We start from the raw sequence: 21,230 nt of genomic DNA on the forward strand, positions 1-21,230 counted from the left end.
ATCATTGCGCGATTGCGTGTAAGCAGAATTTTACAGAAAACTATACATAGAAAAGATCAGCTGTTGCTACGCAATTTGATTGGCTGCGTGAAATGTAAATGTATTCAATGCCATTGGTGCAGCCAAAAGCCTCGCCTCCTTTCCACCCAATGGGATATGCAGCCAGTGTGTGTGGGAGGGTGCTTTTCATACATTCTTGCAGCGACAGCAGTGTTCGAGTTAGGGGGAGGGACAACTGTAGCAACAGTACGATCTAAATAATTTACACATTTTACAATATGTACAATCATTGAAGTTTACAAGCATACAAGTTGATTAAGATCACGGCTGACAAGAGCGCATCCAATAAATGCTTGATGCATTCAAGTGCAGTGGGAAAATAAATTGCTTTTGGTTTAAAGCTCAGTGTGAGTTTAACATGCTAGCGGTGTTTTGCATCAGTTTTGAGTATATTTACTATTTAGGGCCCTTCCTTCTGCAGTGCTAACGTTCCTCTTATCATCATCGATGTCCAAGGCAGCAACACCACTGTAATCATATTACGTTGGTCACTACATTTAACTCGAATCAAATTTGCGCCTGTCGAGGAGCGATATCCTGTGAGATACCTTTCTGCGTTCTGCAATCACTCACTTGTCCGTATGGGTCAGTGTGACACCTTAACTGTAAAAAGGGTTGCTTAATGTACCCTTCATATACTGGACCGTTGCAAGAGTCAATTGCGTCGCTTCGGCTTCGCATATACTAAAATTGGAACGATACAGAGAAGATTAGCATGGCCCCTGCGCAAGGATGACACGCAAATTCGTGAAGCGTTCCTCATTTTGTTATTTTACCATAAACGGGAAAAAGAAATCCAAGAATAATCTTCATCGTTTAATGGACACCAAACCGCCAAAGGGAATGAGTATGCTGCTCTCTAGTGGATGTATTGAGCGTTGCAGTATTTACCCGGATTGGAGTTTTGGGTGGGATTAACGCCACAGGTGGCAACCGTGTGCAGGAGAATGTTTGAACCACTATGAATCACCCTCTTGAAACGTATCCAATGCAGCCACAAGGTGGCAGGCATGCAAAGGACAATGTTTCAATGACTTTTGGAGATACCGATGACGCTCTTCCAACTACGTCCCACCGCCCGGACCTCTCGTCTCCAAGCACACCGTGCCACGCTGTTCCAGACGTCACTTTCCAGGATAGACTTCATTGCCTGTCACGCACATGCACACTAATGAACGGCGAGACACGCACCATGAGGTCAGTATCGCTCATATATTTGACTATTGATTGACTTAGTGTGACGGGATAAAAAAGTGTGACCGATTGATATTTTCACTCATTCATGGATCTATTCATCCATTGGTAAATGTTAACTTCTTAAACTAGTCTGCACATCATACATTTTTGTGTGTGAATGGAAGTAACCACCTTTTCATGTATGTGAGACTTGTGCCCATTTGAGTGTTTTTGTGCATGTCTTGATGTGTTTTTGAGTGCGTGTGTCCATGTTTTGCATGCTTTTGTGCGCGCATACATGCACATGCATGATTGTGGGTGTGCATGTAGGTCAGTGTATTTGTTCTCGTGCGTACTGCTGGGCCTGGCGGATGCTGAGTATGTGGTGTCGCTGACTCAACCCTTTGGAAGCTTCCAGTCACCACACTTCCCAGCCACATATCCCGACGACACGTGCCATCGCTGGGAAATCCGTGTTCCCGACGGTTTCCGTGTCCAACTGGACTTCAGCCATTTTGACCTGGAACCTTCTGACTTGTGCCAGTGCGACTACGTCAGGGTAGGATATACGCATACGAACAAACACAAACTTGAAGAGCAAACGGTGGCACGTGATCTTGTGTGCACATGCACAGGTGGAGGCTGGTGGCAGGGCCTTGGAAGGGGGCGGGGCTTCCATCCTGGGCATATTCTGTGGCAGTGAGTCTCTGGATCCGGAGAGCGTACCGGGTCCCGAACCGCTCAGCACTCCTGGCAACGTTGTCAGCATCGTCTTCTCATCCGACTTCTCCAACCCGCAAAACTTCTCTGGCTTCCAAGCGCACTACAGTGCAATTGGTGCGTTCATCTGCACAACGCCTCTACGCGTCGGCCTCACGGTTTGACTTTAATTTTATAAATGTAACTTTTTGTTTGGAGATGTGGACGAGTGCGCGGAGGGTGTGGATGAAGACGTCGCCTGCGACCACCTGTGTCACAACTATGTGGGCGGCTTCTACTGCTCCTGTCGCCACGGTTACCTGTTGCACCCTGACAAACGCACGTGCACAGGTCACAGCACGCACATCCGAACACACACACTGAAGTAATTTCTCCCCATCACTGAATGCTTGTGAAAGGCTGACTTGTTGGTCCAAAATGTCCTTAATGTTTAAACATGCAAACAACCTTTTAACCTTCTCGCTACACAACAGATAAAACAATTACATGTGTGTGTGTGTGAGGCCGCTGTGTGACTGATAGTGCTGGCGGAATACTTGTAAATATTTACATGTACTGAATTTTTCGACTCACACAGGCATGCACAGTTGATTGATGAAGTGTGTATTCCTATTTTGTGTATGTGTGCAGTTGAGTGTAGTGACCTAGTGTTTTCTGAGCGTGTGGGTTCCCTGAGCAGCCCCAATTTTCCGTCACCATACCCAAAAAGAACTGAGTGCTCTTATATCATCCGGGTGGCACCGGGACTCAAGCTTCGCCTCCACTTTGATGATATGTTTGATGTGGAGGATCACCCAGAAGCCCTCTGTCCCTATGACTACATTAAGGTACACACACACACACACAGTGTTACGCATGCACACACACACACACATGCCAAGAGTGAATGTGTGCGTTTCAGATCCGAGCAGCGCCTAAAGAGTTTGGGCCGTTTTGCGGTGGTCAGTCTCCTGGTGTGATCCAGACCGACACCAACGTCGTTATTATCTTGTTTCACAGCGACCACTCAGGAGAAAATGTGGGATGGAGGATGACGTACACCTCAGAGGGTAGGTCGCACCCACGCTCAGAGCAAGCATGCTAAGCTAATGTGTGTAAGTCGTCCAGGTGATGGAATTTTGTCAAGTGCACTTTTCTTTGTGGTCGGAGATGATCTTCGATGTTGACATAAAGGATTTTGCTCTTTTAGCCCCCCCCCCCCCCCCCCCCCTTTAGGAAACACAGCTCACCTGGCTTATGGGATTTTAAAATCATGTTCTCTCTTACACACACACTTTTTCACAGTTACACACACACACACACACACACACACACACACACACACACACTCATGTTTTCTATTCTTCACCCTCACTCACCCACTTAAAGTGAAAATGAATTAAAGAAATTTGAAACGTCTGCAACACACAAGCGTCCACTTGACCAAATCCTCTTTTTTTTGACAACTCCTGCCTTGCGTTTATTCCCTCAAGACAGGAAGTCAATGTGCATCTCCAGTGCATCCAGCCAACGTTACGGTGAGCCCGTTCCAGCTCGAGTACTTGGCTGGGGACCGCGTCCGGGTCTCATGTTCGCCAGGCTTCATGATAATCAAGGTTCACTTCCTCTTCCCGCCTCTAGCCATGATTGTTTCATGATTGTGATACACCTGACTCAGCTTGGCTTCCATAGTGTATCTCTTGTCTCCTCTTACCCTGTGCTAGCATTAGCATGGGTGCAGCTAAACTGCCACAACTTGACATTAAAAACCATTGGAATTCTTTGCTGTGATCATTGGCATAACAGAAGTAGCACACACGACAATAAAGTATAATTAAAGGCATTACACAATAACTTCTAAATAAGATCCTCTATAATACCTTTAAGTGTTTGTTTTTCTACAGCAGGATGGTGAACGCGTGGATGGAGACTTTGAGATGTTCTGTCAGGAAGATGGCACCTGGGATACCACACTTCCTGTCTGTCAAAGTAAAAGTAAGAGTTGCTCTGTTTGATATTTTTGGTTCGATCATTTTTGTTTGTTATCATCTGTGTTTTATGTTTGTTCTGTCTGATGTCACTTTTGGTGTTTGGTGCCTTTAAAGCTCATTTGGTGCCTCTTACCTTTAAAATAATTGGGTTTGTTGCAGACTGTGTCAGATGTCATTTGCAAATGTGACTCTCGTGATAATTTTTGGTTTGTCCGACCTGTGTCAGATGAGTTTGGATGCGGCCGAAACAATCTGATTGTTAACAGTGCAGCAGGGGTGGAGCTTCCATCCTGTGTGCCGGGTGAGCGATGACGAACCACCCAGTTGCTTTTTTGACACGTCATGTCGTTTTACTGGTCTCATGTTATGTTACCCGCCAGCGTGTGGCCGCCCGTCACGTCCGCTGGCCGTCCAGGTGAAGCGCATAGTCGGCGGTCGCGCTGCAGAGCTGGGGAACTTCCCTTGGCAGGTTCTGCTGAGCGTAGAGGACACCAGTCGCGTCCCGTCGGAGCGCTGGTTCGGCTCGGGTGCCCTGTTGTCGGACGCGTGGATCCTGACTGCTGCCCATGTTGTGCGCTCTCGCCGCCGCGACGCCCAGGTGGTCCCCGTGGCCCCCGAACACATCAAGGTGATGGCAGACAACAGTATTTGATTTGATCATTCATGCTTTGAAAAAAAAAACATACGTGACAGCACCTGTGTTGTCTCCCAGGTGGTGGCGGGTGCAGTGGACGTGCGGGACAAGCAGGCATCGGCCGTCCTTTCCGTGTCTCAGGTGCTGGTCCATCCCGACTTCCGACCCAGTGACTTTGACAATGACATCGCCTTGCTGAAACTGAGTGTCAAGGTGGAGCTGAACCACGATGTCCATCCCGTCTGCCTGCCGCCGCCACCACAGGTAAGCAAAGTAGCGCCACCAAAAATGAAATATTGTTTGCTTCAAGTTAATTTAATGAAGGTTGAAAATGACAAAAAGTACCCTGTTCTGGGTTGTTTAATTAACAAATCAAGATGCTACCATGAAATGAATGAATGCTTAGATGTTCATTTCATATTGTCTCATCTTTTAATCTGATACCCCAAATGTCATCTGTATACAACAAACACAAAGAAATTGACCTTACCATTCCAATACGTGCAATTCCATGTTTTCCGACTTTCACATTTGTGACCTCTACGTTCGACAGGATGACGCCACCTCTCCCCCACCCCACTCTCTAGGCGTAGTCGCTGGGTGGGGGGTTTCGCACCCTGACGTTACCTCCGACCTGCTGCAGTTTGTTCGTCTGCCGGTGGTCCCGCAGGACGAATGTCGCGCCAGTTACGCAGCCCGCACGGGAAGCTACAACGTCAGCGACAACATGTTCTGCGCTGGCTTCTACGAGGGTGGCCGCGACACCTGCCTGGGCGACAGCGGGGGCGCCTTTGTGGCTGAGGACCCCGTCACCCGGCAGTGGGCCGTGTATGGCCTGGTGTCGTGGGCTGGTCCTGAGGAATGCGGCAGCCGGAGGGTGTATGGCGTCTACACTCGCGTCAACAAATACCTGAGATGGATACAGCAGCACCTCCTGGTATTCCCGTGATGATGTCACACGCAGCATACAATTCTAGCACACCTATAGTCTAAATATAGATAACAATGTGGTTTACTTATACCTAGCCATAGCCAAACTATAGCGAATGCTGTGGATAACATGTCATGTAGGTAACAGCATCACATGCTAAGTCCTAACTACACAATCTAAAATCAGCAAGGCTATGCACATTAGTTAAAGTAGAAATATCATGCTTACAAATCCTAACTTTTTACATTTTACTCATTCAGTTGTGGTCTATATAAAGTGAAACAGCAAAGCTTTTGTCTGAATTCCTCGCCTGTATAGCATCACAGGCCCCTCTTTACTTCTCTTCATGTTCTGCGGAGCTGCTCAGAGCAAGCCATTTTGGTGCGCTCTTTAAATGCAAATGAGATACTTCACACCCCGCTCCCTCCAGGCCACAAGACATATTTGTAGTTTTTTTTATCGGAGGTAGCGTTTACTTGCGTCGCAAACATTTTGATTGATAAAAAGATGTGAACAGTTGAAGACTTGCCCGTACATAACACGTAACAAAATAAACCCCCTCATATTTAAAAATAAAACAACACTTGTGATGCACCTGGAGGCGGGGCTCGAAGGCGAGCGTCTGGTGGCCGGGCCTTCGCCCATGGGGCCCGGCCGGGCATAGCCCGAAATGGAAACGTGGGTCCCCCTTCCCACGGGCTCACCACCTGTGGGAGGGGCCGAAGGGGTCGGGTGCAATGTGAGCTGGGCGGCAGCCAAAGGCGGGGACCTTGGCGGTCTGATCCCCGGCTGCAGAAGCTGGCTCTTGGGACATGGAATGTCACCTCTCTGGCTGGAAAGGAGCCCGAGCTGGTGTGCGAGGCAGAAAGATTCCGACTAGATATAGTCGGACTAGCCTCCACACACAGTTTGGGTTCCGGTACAAGCCCTCTCGAGAGGGGCTGGACTCTCTTCCACTCTGGAGTTGCCCACGGTGAGAGGCGTCGAGCAGGTGTGGGTATACTTATTGCCCCCCGGCTGGGCGCCTGCACATTGGGGTTCACCCCGGTGAACGAGAGGGTAGCCTCCCTCCGCCTTCGGGTGGGGGGACGGGTCCTGACTGTTGTTTGTGTCTATGCACCAAACAGCAGCTCAGAGTACCCACCCTTCTTGGGGTCCCTGGAGGAAGTGCTGGAGAGCGCTCCTTCTGGGGACTCTATCGTTCTACTGGGTGACTTCAATGCTCACGTGGGCAATGACAGTGAGACCTGGAAGGGCGTGATTGGGAGGAACGGCCCCCCTGATCTGAACCCGAGCGGTGTTCTATTGTTGGACTTCTGTGCTCGACACGGATTTTCAATAATGAACACCATGTTCAAACATAAGGGTGTCCATGTGTGCACTTGGCACCAGGACACCCTAGGCCGCAGTTCGATGATTGACTTTGTAGTCGTGTCATCGGATTTGCGGCCGCATGTTTTGGACACTCGGGTGAAGAGAGGGGCGGAGCTGTCAACTGATCACCACCTGGTGGTGGGTTGGCTCCGATGGTGGGGGAAGATGCCGGTCCGACCTGGCAGACCCAAACGCTCTGTGAGGGTCTGCTGGGAACGTCTGGCAGAATCTCCTGTCAGGAAGAGCTTCAACTCCCACCTCCGGCAGAGCTTTTCCCACGTCCCGGGGGAGGCGGGGGACATTGAGTCTGAGTGGACCATGTTCCGCGCCTCCATTGTTGAGGCGGCCGATCGGAGCTGTGGCCGTAAGGTCGTTGGTGCCTGTCGTGGCGGCAACCCCCGAACCCGCTGGTGGACACCGGCGGTAAGGGATGCCGTCAAGCTGAAGAAGGAGTCCTATCGGGCCGTTTTGGCCTGCGGGACTCCGGAGGCAGCTGACAGGTACCGGATGGCCAAGCGGAACGCGGCTTCGGCGGTTGCTGAGGCAAAAACCCGGGCGTGGGAGGAGTTCGGTGAGGCCATGGAGAATGACTTTCGGACGGCTTCGAGGAAATTCTGGTCCACCATCCGGCGTCTCAGGAGGGGGAAGCAGTGCAACGTCAACACTGTTTACAGTGGGGATGGCGTGCTGCTGACCTCGACTCGGGACGTCGTGAGTCGGTGGGGAGAATACTTCGAAGACCTCCTCAATTCCACCTACACGCCTTCCATTGAGGAAGCAGGGCCTAGAGACTCTGAGGCGGATTCTCCAATCTCTGGGGTCGAAGTCACTGAGGTAGTTAAAAAACTCCTCGGTGGCAAGGCCCCGGGGGTGGATGAGATCCGCCCGGAGTTCTTAAAGGCTCTGGATGTTGTGGGGCTGTCATGGCTGACACGCCTCTACAACGTTGCGTGGACATCGGGGACAGTGCCTCTGGATTGGCAGACTGGGGTGGTGGTTCCCCTCTTTAAGAAGGGGGACCGGAGGGTGTGTTCCAATTACAGGGGAATCACGCTCCTCAGCCTCCCTGGTAAGGTCTATTCAGGGGTGCTGGAGAGGAGGGTCCGTCGGGAGGTCGAACCTCGGATTCAGGAGGAGCAGTGTGGCTTTCGTCCTGGCCGTGGAACAGTGGACCAGCTCTACACCCTCGGCAGGATCCTCGAGGGTGCATGGGAGTTTGCCCAACCAGTCCACATGTGTTTTGTGGACTTGGAGAAGGCGTTCGACCGTGTCCCTCGGGAGGTTCTGTGGAGGGTGCTTCGGGAGTACGGGGTGCCGAGCCAACTGATAAGGGCGGTTCGGTCCCTGTATCACCGATGCCAGAGTCTGGTCCGCATTTCCGGCAGTAAGTCGGATTCGTTCCCAGTGAGGGTTGGACTCCGCCAAGGCTGCCCTTTGTCACCGATTCTGTTCATAATTTTTATGGACAGAATTTCTAGGCGCAGCCGAGGCGTTGAGGGGGTCCGGTTTGGGGACCTCAGCATCGCGTCTCTGCTTTTTGCAGATGACGTGGTGCTGTTGGCTTCTTCAGGCCGTGATCTCCAGCTCTCGCTGGAACGGTTCGCAGCCGAGTGTGAAGCGGTCGGGATGAGGGTCAGCACCTCCAAATCCGAGTCCATGGTCCTCGATCGGAAAAGGGTGGAATGCCCTCTCCGGATCGGGGATGAGATCCTGCCCCAAGTGGAGGAGTTCAAGTATCTTGGAGTCTTGTTCACGAGTGAGGGGAGGATGGAGCGTGAGATCGACAGGCGGATCGGTGCAGCGTCGGCAGTAATGCGGACCCTGTACCGGTCCGTTGTGGTGAAGAGAGAGCTGAGCCAAAAGGCAAAGCTCTCAATTTACCGGTCGATTTACGCTCCTACCCTCACCTATGGTCACGAGCTATGGGTCGTGACCGAAAGAACGAGATCTCGGATACAAGCGGCCGAAATGAGTTTTCTCCGCAGGATGTCCGGGCTCTCCCTTAGAGATAGGGTGAGAAGCTCGGTCATCCGGGAGAGACTCGGAGTAGAGTCGCTACTCCTCCACGTTGAGAGGAGCCAGATGAGGTGGCTCGGGCATCTTATCAGGATGCCTCCTGGACGCCTCCCTGGGGAGGTGTTCCGGGCATGTCCCACCGGTAGGAGACCCCGGGGACGACCCAGGACGCGCTGGAGAGACTATGTCTCTCAGCTGGCCTGGGAACGCCTTGGGATCCCCCGGGATGAGCTGGATGAAGTGGCTGGGGAGAGGGAAGTCTGGGAGTCCCTCCTGAAGCTGTTGCCCCCGCGACCCGACCCCGGATAAGCGGAAGAAGATGGATGGATGGATGGACTTGTGATGCAATTCATCTGATACAACTACTCAAAATGATATCCAAAAGGCTCTCTTGAGTAATAAAGGTGGCGGATTTGTGAAACCGTTTGGCCGCACCCATTACCTTGTTTGGTAGTGCCACCCCAAAGACTGACACAATAGATGAAAATACGTAACAGAAAATGGATAAAAGTGAACGGAGTAAAAAATATGATGTGTCTCCTTTAAGGTATCATCAGCCTTACGTGTTATCAATGTTAGCAATCATTCCTGTCAGCAGGAGCCAAAACAGATACATGCATGCACAACCATGGAACATGTTGCATTAAATTACACTGAATTAACCAACTATGTTTTGTTAGTAAATCAGGCTGGCAGGAATTTGCAGGTAACCATCACATTTTGCACACTTGCGAGATTAGTAAGCAAGTAGATGAAATGTTACTGTAAATTATACCCTAAATTTATAGATTTGACTGAAAATGACGTTTTCTCAGTTTGTTCACGTGACATTCGTAAGGTGAGCTGTGATTACATGGACATTTTAAATCAAAAGCAAGCAGCAAATGGCTGAGATGGATGAAAACCGATGAATTGATGTGCCTAATTCATAAAATACAAACGGACAAAAATTAAACAATGACAGTTATTCGTACGCCAATTCTACGACAGAGATAAAAAGAGACAATTAACTTGACTAAATAATGTAATGTCTAATATCTACTTCTGTCGAAGGTCATATGCAAACAACACTTCTGGTTACTCATGAGCGTTATTGGATGTGTCGTAGTACCTGAAATACTACTGCCTCCTGCAGGACTTTAATGCCAATTACACAACTTGAGTGGGAAAATGTGCAAGGAATTCGATTATTCTCAACCATAGGTGAATATGTAATATATAACGACCATAAATCTATATGTTGATAGATGTTCCCTATTTCCCATTTGTGAGGTGTGCCGTTCCTGGAGGGACTGCAGTACTAGGTTGATGCGTGGAGTGGACAGCGCAAGCACCCACTCAACTTCCCTGGTCCAATAATCAATTTAATATGGTCCCCAGATAGAGGACGTATCAAATTTTATACTGATAAGACAAGATACTACCTTTGATCTAAGCAAAAGGCCGAGGAGCAATAAACGGAATAATCAAAGGTGAGGATTTCCATAGACAAGGTTAAGTTAGTTCCCATCAGCTAAATGTCAAGCAACAACTCAATAGAGTTTTGAATGATAATGGATTGATGTTGTTTTCAATTTGCACATCGAACAAATGTTTGTCAATTACTCCTGTGTTTATGTTTTTACTCACGTGGTTCAAATAGAAATAGAATGCGGCGATAAACTTATCTCTGCGCGAGAATAGTTTATTAAACAGCTGACAAAAATACTCATTTGCAATAACAATCTGTTGTTGGTACAAAACTTATGATTATGATTCATTTTAATTCTTATAATTATATTCATCAATATACATACATACATACATACATACATACATACATACATACATACATACATACATACATACATACATACATACATACATACATACATACATACATACATACATACATACATACATACATACATACATACATACACAGTCTTTTCTTTTTTAGCCCTGTCTGCACAACTTTGCACCGCCTCCTTTCTATTATGCGCACCGCACCCCCCCGGTCTCTTTCATTCGCATGGGACTAGTATCTCCCTCCTTACTCCGTCATTGCATCTCCACGCACGCAGTAAAAAGAGACGGCCACTTTACTATTTGTGGATTTATTCAGGATGGCTCTGCTCAAGCGTCTGTTGTCGCTCAAGAACGAGTTTATTCTCTATGCGACTCCGTTCCTTCTGCTGCCTTTGCCGCTCGTCATCGGCACTTCGGTAAGATATTATACACTATTATTATTATTATGATTATTTTCATCATTCCCTTACTGATTCATTTCGAACACGGGATACTAAAATGACGCAACAGTCCTCAACGTTTCTCCTCGACTCCATTCGAATATGTTTGACTTGCACCTGTTGCTCATGCACTATATACACACGAAATTCGTGAGAACGGGACTCGGTATAATAAGCTGTGATTTTAACATGAGGGGTCTTCTCCAGCGTGGGAACCCCTCTGCGTCCACGCTGTGACAACGGTGACGCACGCACGCACTAACACTCTTGTTATGATAAGACTTAAAATCACGAGCTTCTTGTGCGTACATGAACAATGTGAACAAGTGTTCTGGCCTAGGAGATAGTCTGATAACTAATCATCAACAAAATGAGTAATCTGAAGTCCTGATAAAAGCCATCGGCGCCCTTTGAATCATAGTATTGGTTAATTATGTAAGAGCCATGATAGTAAATGCTGAAGTGTTTTGACAGGAAGCAGCATGTGCCTATGTGATCATCCTCATGGCGGTGTACTGGTGTACTGAGGTTCTCCCACTGGCGGTGACGGCCCTTCTTCCGGCGCTCCTCTTCCCGCTCTTTGGCGTCATGGAGTCCAAGAATGTGAGTGAAAAGTACCTTTTTAACTTTGTCACATACCCAAATGGTGAGTTTTCCCCTTCAGTGTGGATCCAACGGTGTTTGCTTTGTTCAGGGTGTGAAGAGGTGAGAATGCCTCTGACAGTTCCTGGCTGAGGTTTCTCCTGCATGTTCTTTGTCTTGCTGGAGCTTCTCACCTGAAGTGGCTCAGTGTAATTTTTTTTTAACACACTTTTCCAAGTGCAAGAGGGTCTTCGTTTTGAAGATAGCCACGACAACAGAGCTGGATGTAAAAATTCTTTCAGGGAGTGCAGAGAATGCGGGAAAGTGTGTCAGACTCAGAATGACAGTGAAGGGGACAGCTTGAAGTTTGTGGTTTGAATTTGAAATATGTATTTTGTGGCACATGCTCTGACCTCATGCTGTTACCGCAGTACATTTTATTAGAGGAGATTGAAGACAGCAAAAAAAAAAATAGAGTTGAGATTATGGTGTGCAAGTATTTTAATTATCCAGAAAATGGGGGGGATATCAACTCACGGTGGTATCATGGGGTTTAGTCACATTTCATATGAAATGTAAAAATTTGGGGGGGGGATTATTTTGAAGACAAAAATGTCAAAATATATTTTTTTAAAAGCCGCTGTTTCTCAGGTGTGCATGCAGTACCTGAAGGACACCAACATGTTGTTTGTGGGCGGTCTGATGGTGGCCGTGGCCGTGGAGCACTGGAACCTGCATAAGCGAATCGCCCTGAGGGTGCTCCTGCTCGTTGGTGTACGACCAGCGCTGTGAGTTGCATCTGTCGTCGTGTTTCCAAGTTTCTTTTTTTCCTAGCTGATGATTCATTCGCGACAATTCCTCGAAATCAGGGCTTTTCAAACTATTTGGGTCAACTGAGATTTTATTTTCCAACAACATCTCATCATGACTACCATGTGCCCTAAATGCCATAAGAATGAAAGTTTTAATGATTTTTTGAAAACAAGTTTCAAGTAATATTGTAGTATTAATTTTTTTTGAACAAGTCATATTTTATAGCAAGTGGATATAAAAAATAAAACTTTATTTCCATATACGGCTTGAAAGAAAACTGAAAGATGCTTTTATTCTAAAAGACAGGGAGGTGGTACTATTGGAGGATTTGAGGACCTTTGTTTAAGAACAACTGCTCTAACACACAGATGGTATTTTGACCCTTGTCGGCAGGCTGATGCTGGGCTTCATGGGTGTGACGGCCTTCTTGTCCATGTGGATCAGCAACACGGCCACCACAGCCATGATGGTGCCCATCGTTCAAGCCGTCCTAGAGGAGCTCAATAACAGCGAGGCACAGATGCCTACCATCCTGAGCTCAGAGGAGGTTCAGACGTCAGAAGTGAACGGCAACCAGGAGAAACAGACAGATGTCACAGGTGTGTGGATGCTGAACTCTTCGGTACTGTGTTTTTCGCTTGCTCCTCTCAGACTCTGGTCTCTTGTTTGAAGGTCCTGTGGTGGTGACTTTCTTGGACACCTCCGTTGAGGCGACTCGACAAAAGGAGGCAGCGGAAAGACGGAAGATGTGCAAAGGGATGACCCTTTGCGTCTGCTACGCCGCCAGCATCGGTGGCACCGCCACGTTGACGGGGACTGGTCCTAACTTGGTGCTCAACGGACAAATGAGCCAGTGGGTATTGGGATTGATTGGTGAATGGCAGTGGCCCTTTGTGCAGTTTCACTCCTGGGCCTTCAATGGAGACCCAATCCATCCCCTCATACCTCTACTATCATGTTGCAACTATAGAAACTGTCACTGTTATACAAAAACACTACATAGCAGTTTGGAGTCATTCAAAACCACTATATAGCAGTTTGGAATAATTTCTCTAAAAACATAATTTTTAAAACCTACTCAGTAGAGTTGCTATTTATGATACATGAAACTTGGCTTGATCTAACCAGCCAATCAGAGGATGACGTTATTGGAGGCCATCTAGCTGGCCTCTATGAGAAATGAAGGCCACCAAGCCATCCATCGGTCATTCTGTCTGCAAAATTAAATTGTCACAGCAGCAATATTCACACGTATGTATTAATAATATTGAACAACCAAGTGGGGATTAAAGACTATTCAAATGTTGCATGTAACCACACAAGTAAAAAAAAAAAAGTCAAGTTATGCTTAGTAATATTTGTACAATTTTAGCAAAGTGGGAAGTAATATTTTTGGCAAGAATATAAAATGGCATTGATTAATCATTACACAACCGAATGGAATGTGAACTCTGAGACGTCGTTTTCAACTGTAAAACTAAGTTAGCCTTCATATTGTTGTCTTTCAGACTATTTCCTGAAAATGGTGACGTGATCAATTTCGCCTCCTGGTTCGGATTCGCCTTCCCCAACATGATGCTCATGCTGGTGATGGCGTGGTTGTGGCTACAGTTTGTCTTCATCGGATTCAAGTGAGTGACTGAGAAACCACATGGCAGAGGTTGGGCACTGAACATAGAGGGACTTTCATTTCCAGCTTCAAGAAGACTTGGGGCTGTGGCACTGAAAAGACGGAGAAGGAAGTGGCCGCCTACCAAGTGATCCAGGGGCAGCATCGTCGTCTGGGGCCTATGTCCTTTGGCGAGTGCAGCGTCCTGGGTCTCTTCGTTCTGCTAGTGATCCTGTGGTTCTCCAGGGACCCTGGCTTTATGCACGGCTGGGCCACTAACATCTTCAACTCCAAAGCAGAGTACGAAACGTTTTTTTCTCACCCTAATAACACACTGGGCTCTATTTTAATAGACAGCTCACCTGCACAGTGATGCAAGTGCCGTCGCATTTTCAGAAGAAGACTTGCTGCTTGTGTTTTTCAAATTAGCAGACCGGTCTCTATATTCCCGAATGCAAAGTTCAGTCTAACTTTCTTTCTTTAGGTATTTTCATAGACAATCATAGTTAGAAATGGGCGTTTGAGCCATTGTGGGACAACAAAGCCGACATTTGCCGGCCAATCGAAGGGGATCCTCTTATTCCCTTTAAAGTCAGCACAAGAAAGCGATGCAGTCTACATTGTAGAAGCATAACGGACTTAGTCAAATCCATGCAGGAGATCAGTACGTTTGTGAAGATGTGCCAAGAAGATCTCCATTTGTGTATGATGTAAAGTTAGCCATAGCTAGGAACAACCATCCACACCACAATTTAGACCTGGTTTAGCCTGTTTTTGTCAATACTACTATGTCGCTGAATTTTTAGCTGTGCCAGGGGCATGCCCTAGAAAAAGCTCACAGTGCACTGGAATACCTAATGAGGCACAGCAGTCTGCCAAACCCAAATGATAAACTGAACTTGCCATGTCACAAAAATGAAGCAGTGCCAGTTTTTATAGTGAGAACACATGCGCCTGTTCACGAAAGTAGGGCCCTTTATATCTTGAAGTCCACGTCGTATGACAACATCACCTTCCACTCAGGTACGTCACAGATGCCACTGTGGCTATCTTCATTGCCATCCTCCTCTTTGTCCTGCCATCAAGACCTCCACGTTTCTGCTCATGGAAGACCAACAGTATCGACATAGGTTGGTCCATCGAAACGTTGTCGCCGTGGAATGACACAACACTGACAATTTCACTCTGTAGCATCCGATCAGACGTCCAGCTCCTCTTCACGTCTGCTCAGCTGGAAGGTGACCCAGAAGAAATTACCATGGGGAATTGTGCTGCTCCTTGGAGGAGGCTTTGCACTGGCCAAAGGGAGTGAGGTAGGTGGAGGACAGACACGAGACTACTAGTTGCTCCTAGGAAAAGTCTGAATCTTGAGCACGGATGCTAGTGCTAGTCTTACTGTACTGTCAATCTGTTTTTATAGGACAACTTTTAACATGTCCTTCAATCTCTGATACCTTGAATGTATGATTAGTTCATGAATTGTTTACAGGTATCGGGACTTTCCAGGTGGTTGGGAGATCAAATGAGTCCCTTGAAAGGCATCCCACCATGGGCAATCGCCATTATCTTGTGCCTCCTGATTGCAACTTTCACAGAGTGCGCCAGCAATGTGGCCACTGCGACACTCTTCCTGCCCATCTTAGCATCATTGGTAAGCAATAGAATAACAATTTCAAAGACAACATCATTTGATGTTTGGTTCAGCGAGGTGAAGTGATTCTTTTCAGTCAATTTCCCTCAATGGCAGCCCAGCATTCAACCCCCCCCCCCCTACCCCCAGAGTGGCAGTTTGCCTGTTTTGTTACCCGTGTAGTTGCTCATTCAAGCTGAATGTGTTAAGTCCAATTCCCCAGGGGCCCCTCCTCCCATTCATAACCTGCCAACACGCCATTTCAAATCCTGGGCCTTGCAATGCAGCCCACCCCGCCACGGGCTGAAGAATAGCATTACTGTGTACCTTGGTCGGGGACTACGAATGAGCGCCAGTGAGTCGGGTTGCGAAACATGGTACCGGTTAAATGGAGATATTTAGTTAGGGTGAAGACGAGTAAAAGAAAAAATCTCCTCAGCTACAAGCAACTGAAAGTGACTGGGGTGGGACAAAGTTATAGCTTGTGAGTTCCTCTTGCATAAGCTATGATAAGTAAAAATTTACTATGATAAGTAAAAATTTACCACACAGAGGACTCAATGCAAGTTTGAAGTGTTCAGAGTTATTGAAGATAGATATCTTTGCTAGTACGGGCTCATTATGAATCTTCTAAGGGGATGTGATTATCATATTCAAGCCGTTTGGTCAAGCTTTGACCTTGTGGAGTTGACTTATTAGAGTTTCCTATTTTATGGTGAGAAATCAAATCTCACCACCATGCACCTCCCAATTGTAATGGTGGAAAAACAATACCTTGTCATTTTACATCAACTATCCGTCTAGAACACAAATTTGGTGTCAATATGAGGAACACGAGATTTTCTTTGAATGAGAATGGCCGAAATGATACTGAACGATTTTTTCCTTTGCTTATTCCAGCTGATTCGGGGATGGCTTGTCAAGACTTTGTTCTGTTCAGTACATACATGCTTGCCAAATTTAAAGTTGTTAACATAAACTATCTTTGGGGCTTCAATTAAAATAAATCCCTTCGCATTGTTTCATTATACCTTTGGCAAACCCCTTCATTGTTTAATTTGCTGTTGAATCCTTTCAAGTAAAGATTATGTCTTCCCACATGCAATAAGAACAGTCCTTGAAGGGTTCAATAACATATGTTGGTGGCCACAACCTATAAATCAGTGTGGCCACAATTCCAGTGAAGGGCTGTTACCTATGCTGTGTATTCCAAGAAGCAGAAATTATTCTGCCCTTGTGAGGTGTCATGCTTTCAGACTCATGTTTGCAGGCTGCTATTATTGCTAGCAATGTTCCACTTATTCTCTATTTCAGATGCAATGAGTCAGCCCTGAGTTTGCAGGAATTCTCCTAAATTACGCCCGTCTGTTGAAAGTTTTTTTCAATGTTCCACTTATTCTCTATTTCAGATGCAATGAGTCAGCCCTGAGTTTGCAGGAAATTGTGTAAATGATCAGTTTTTTTCTTTGGCGGTTACCAGCTGACGTCGAGTGGAGGATTGAAGTTGATCCTTGTTTGATTCCACAGTCGCAGTCCATTGGAATCAACCCATTGTACGTCATGGTGCCTTGTACCCTGAGCGCCTCCTTCGCCTTCATGTTGCCTGTGGCCACGCCACCCAACGCCATCGTATTTTCCTATGGATATCTCAAAGTTTCGGACATGGTGAGTGTGGTCTATTGACATCGGTTAGTCCTATGTGGAACTAGCATAGCTAACCAGTAAGTTGAATTTCCTAGCTGTCTGTCAGTGAGTCTATTATGTACCTATCACCCCACATTTGTTAGCAGATCCACCCATCCGTCCGTGCGGCCAGCAATTTTGCCATCTACACCTACCAATTAAGTTAATTTGCTCCCACAGTCTGTCCACCCATTTGTCCATTCATTCATGCCTCTCTGTTCAACGTTCTCTCATCTTTCAGGCTAGGACTGGAATAGTCATGAACATTATCGGCATATTGTGCATCACGCTGTCCATCAATACCTGGGGTCGGGCAATGTTTCACCTGGACTCCTTTCCTCCATGGGCCAATGTGACTGGGCCCTGATAGTGCCCAGGTTCCCTGCCTCATCAGTGTCCTGCTCTCTGGTCTGAGCCACATTATGGTCTGACATGGTCTGCGCTGCTGACACGCAAGTCTCACGCCATGTTTATTTTCAAGTCCACACTCGAGCCTAGTGGATGACGAATCAGAAGTAGAGGGAAACACCTTCATTTCCATTAATATGATCACAAATCTTCTTTATCCATAAAACAATGAAAAACAAATGTTAACGCATTATGTGACTAACCCAACAACTATAACAATTGCACACGAGAAGGTAAATTATTTTGAAAAGGCATTTAAAACAAACATCAACCAGATGTTAGAACTGCAGCTGCTTAATCATTTCAGTTATAACAATCCACTAATATCACATTTACATATTGTTTACATGACGTGTTTTCTACTACAAGATGGACATTTTTAATTCATGGCTTGGCTGCTAAAAGAAGAAAATGCGATATCCAACCGAGGTGTCAAATTTAGGCCCAGGAAGTAGAAACACTGCAATAATTTGATGCATGGATCATTTTGCACAAAAGCAAATAAACAATAACTTTTATGCTTGATCTGTGAGGGGCTTCCTCTCAGCATTATTTGAGCTTTGCAGTATCTTGTGAATAACAGCAAGACTTGTGCCAACATTCCAATTTTGTTTACTATTCAAACTAGTGCTGTACTTGTGACATTTTGCAATTATGATTATGCAATGATGAATTCTATCTGAACTGCTGTATTTTTCTCCAGTTGTATATATTTTTTTCTCAAGACATGTTTTTGGATATGAAATTTACCAAAATAATAGTCTTTTGTTTCGTAACCTAATAAATGGTACTCCAATAAGGAATTTGACTTTCATTTTATATTTAATACAGAATGGTGATACAAGTACATCAGGGGTGTCCAAACTTTTTGCAAAGGGGGGCATATTTGTTTAGATGAAAATGTATAGGTGCCGACCATTCTCGGACTGACATTCCTCCAACCATTACCATTGTAAATTAACTTGAAAATATGTATAACTATACATATTGTATAGTTTGGCCCGCGGGCCAGACTTTGGAAATAATAATGCTTAAAATTATCTTGTGATCCTGATACTTTCGTTTCTTGATGTCATGTCCTTTGAGTGTTTTTGTGTTTGTCTAACTTGTTGTCTTCCTGTCTAAAAAAGATTCTGTTGAGAAATTACAAAAGGTTTCATTTGTGTTAAGTTGTGAAATTTGGGAATGATCAATCAGATATTACATTCCATTCTCCCTGCAATTTAATTCTTAAAAGGTGACGTCAGATTGTATGAATAGTGTATATGTAGCTGGCCTAGCCTGGTCGCTGGTTGTTGCTGTCTAACAAAATGTTTTCATTCAAACATAATTTTTGGTTGCTTTTCAGATATAGTAGGTTGGTTGGATTGACCCATATTCAAAAGAGACTATAGTCCAAAGAGCTCACATTTTGACCCCTTTCCTTAACACACAGTGCGTAAAATGACCTTTGTATTGCTTGCATTAGTCAGGTATGAAAAGTGTAGCATTAACGAGCCTTCCACGGGCTAATACAAGTGTTGTCAGTCAGTTAAAAAGTATAAGTACTTTGTTACTATAAATGCACATCTTGATTGGCTTTGTGGTTATATGAGGCGGAAAAAACAGAGACAGCAGCAGCATCGGAACGATATCTGTTAACTCTTTGGAGGGAAGGCACAAAAGGTTGGGAAAATCATTGTTTAATTTTTCTTTTCATTCTTTTTTTTTTGCTAATTGTAATTAGTATAACCAATTATCTTAGTGAAGTGTTTATCCTAATTGTTTTTAGTCTTTTATTCAACTGATAAAGTGCAATATTTGAGGTCTGTCGCTACCCATTTGGTTCAGAGCGTGTGTGCTGCATTTATATAATTTAAGCGAAATATTAGTATTTCCTGTATAGTTTTGAAACAAGTCATTTGCTAAGTTAATATCTACTGTGCTCTGACCATTAAGGTTTTTTCCGCCATTGTGCTAAATCAGCAAAAACGACTATATTACTGACAGTAAAAAAAATAAAAATAATTTCACCATTTCTTTTTTTCCTCCACACTTATGCATATGTCCCATTTAGCACATATATATGCTGTGCCATTTTTTGGGTGGTTTGCCATGCTTCTAATGATTAACACATTGTTGCACATTCTGTGGGAAGGCATGTTTAATGAGTGACTGGTGTGGAGGTGAAACAAAAAAAATCTCATTCCAAAGATCCCATGTATCAGTTTCACAAGTTAGAATGTGCTTCCTGTGTGATAACATCATATCAATACAAAAAGGTTTGTGTGCTGTCGTACCCCGATTGCTTACACTCAGCAGAAGGTATGACAGAGGCTCTTTCTCTGTATCCAATGAGCTGAAATATATTTGATTTCACATAAGATGCATTTTTATCAAGTGCTACAAGCAAACAATTCAGTGAACGATTCTTTTGAACAAATCTTTTGAGTGAACCGATTCTAGATTCATATTGTCATATAAAGCATGATTAAGCTGATTTTTATGTTTTAATTGGCGAATAAAGAAACAAGGAATAAAACACCAGACAAGTTTTAACATAAATCTTTATTAAAAATAATAATATTAAAAGCAAATTTCAAACCAGCAATCTAATGTGAAATTGCAGTAGATATATCGGATAACAATATTTAGGCATATATATACACGTTATTTAAAATCGACTATAAGTGTTATACTACGATACAAGTGTTTACCAGCTCAGTGGCCTGAGAGGAGAGTGTCCGCCCTGAGGTTGTGGGTTCAAACCCCTGCCGAGTCATACCAGTGACTATAACAATGATACCCATTTCTTCCCTGCTTGGCACTCAGTGTAAGGGATTGAAATGGGCCCCCCCTCCGTGCTGCTCACGATCATTGGGACTTTTGGCACTCAGTGTAAGGCAGGGGTGTCCAAGTCCAGTCCTCGAGGATCAGTTCATCCTCACGTTCTGCAGGAGCCTGATCATTGAATCAGGTGTGTTTAACGAGGGAAACTTGGAAAACATGGAAGAATGCGGCCCTCGAGGACTGGACTTGGACACCCCTGATATAAGGGGTGTTGAAAAAAATACAGTGGCTCCATCTCCTGGCAAAATGCAGACAGTAAATAGGCAGGAAGGGAAGTCACATGCCAAACCATATCAAAGCTTTTTGCACAATACTTTTTGGCACTTTATTGCCTGTTTCAGTTTTCTAAATATTGTCTGATCAAAATCTAGTAGGGAAAATTTCAGACACTGATAAATATGCCTGTACAAATAAGACTTAAGTTTTCCCAAAGTTGACGTTTACACATAACAATATTTCCACTTCAGTGCAACCATTTTGATTTTCATTTGTCAGGGATGGTCTAATATCGCGCTCTCTGCCCGGTTGAAGTTCCTCTCGTTGTGACTGTGCCGCTGGCAGTGGACA

At 45.4% G+C, this 21,230-nt stretch overlaps 1 protein-coding gene and 2 non-coding genes across 3 annotated transcripts; 2 read left to right on the forward strand and 1 right to left on the reverse strand.

Moving 5' to 3' along the window:
* Positions 1-203: 203 nt before the first annotated feature.
* LOC125972144 (uncharacterized) lies at positions 204-18,637 on the forward strand. The gene is given in 23 exon segments (XM_068651352.1): positions 204-1,257; positions 1,567-1,795; positions 1,872-2,073; positions 2,155-2,286; positions 2,587-2,783; positions 2,858-3,005; positions 3,433-3,551; positions 3,840-3,930; positions 4,153-4,227; positions 4,307-4,554; positions 4,639-4,824; positions 5,114-5,497; positions 11,584-11,712; positions 12,343-12,479; positions 12,898-13,152; positions 13,154-13,357; positions 14,013-14,135; positions 14,201-14,413; positions 15,137-15,243; positions 15,305-15,426; positions 15,603-15,764; positions 17,271-17,408; positions 17,668-18,637. Coding segments are annotated over 23 exon segments (3,963 nt in total). The 5' UTR covers positions 204-1,021; the 3' UTR covers positions 17,794-18,637.
* On the forward strand, positions 722-827 carry LOC125972942 (U6 spliceosomal RNA). Its single transcript, XR_007482968.1, has one exon. It is a non-coding gene; the product is annotated as a U6 spliceosomal RNA (small nuclear RNA).
* LOC125972991 (U2 spliceosomal RNA) lies at positions 10,149-10,336 on the reverse strand. Its single transcript, XR_007482984.1, has one exon. It is a non-coding gene; the product is annotated as a U2 spliceosomal RNA (small nuclear RNA).
* Positions 18,638-21,230: the final 2,593 nt, after the last annotated feature.

Source organism: Syngnathus scovelli, chromosome 7 (genome assembly GCF_024217435.2).
Source record: "Syngnathus scovelli strain Florida chromosome 7, RoL_Ssco_1.2, whole genome shotgun sequence".
Classification (NCBI taxonomy): domain Eukaryota; kingdom Metazoa; phylum Chordata; class Actinopteri; order Syngnathiformes; family Syngnathidae; genus Syngnathus; species Syngnathus scovelli.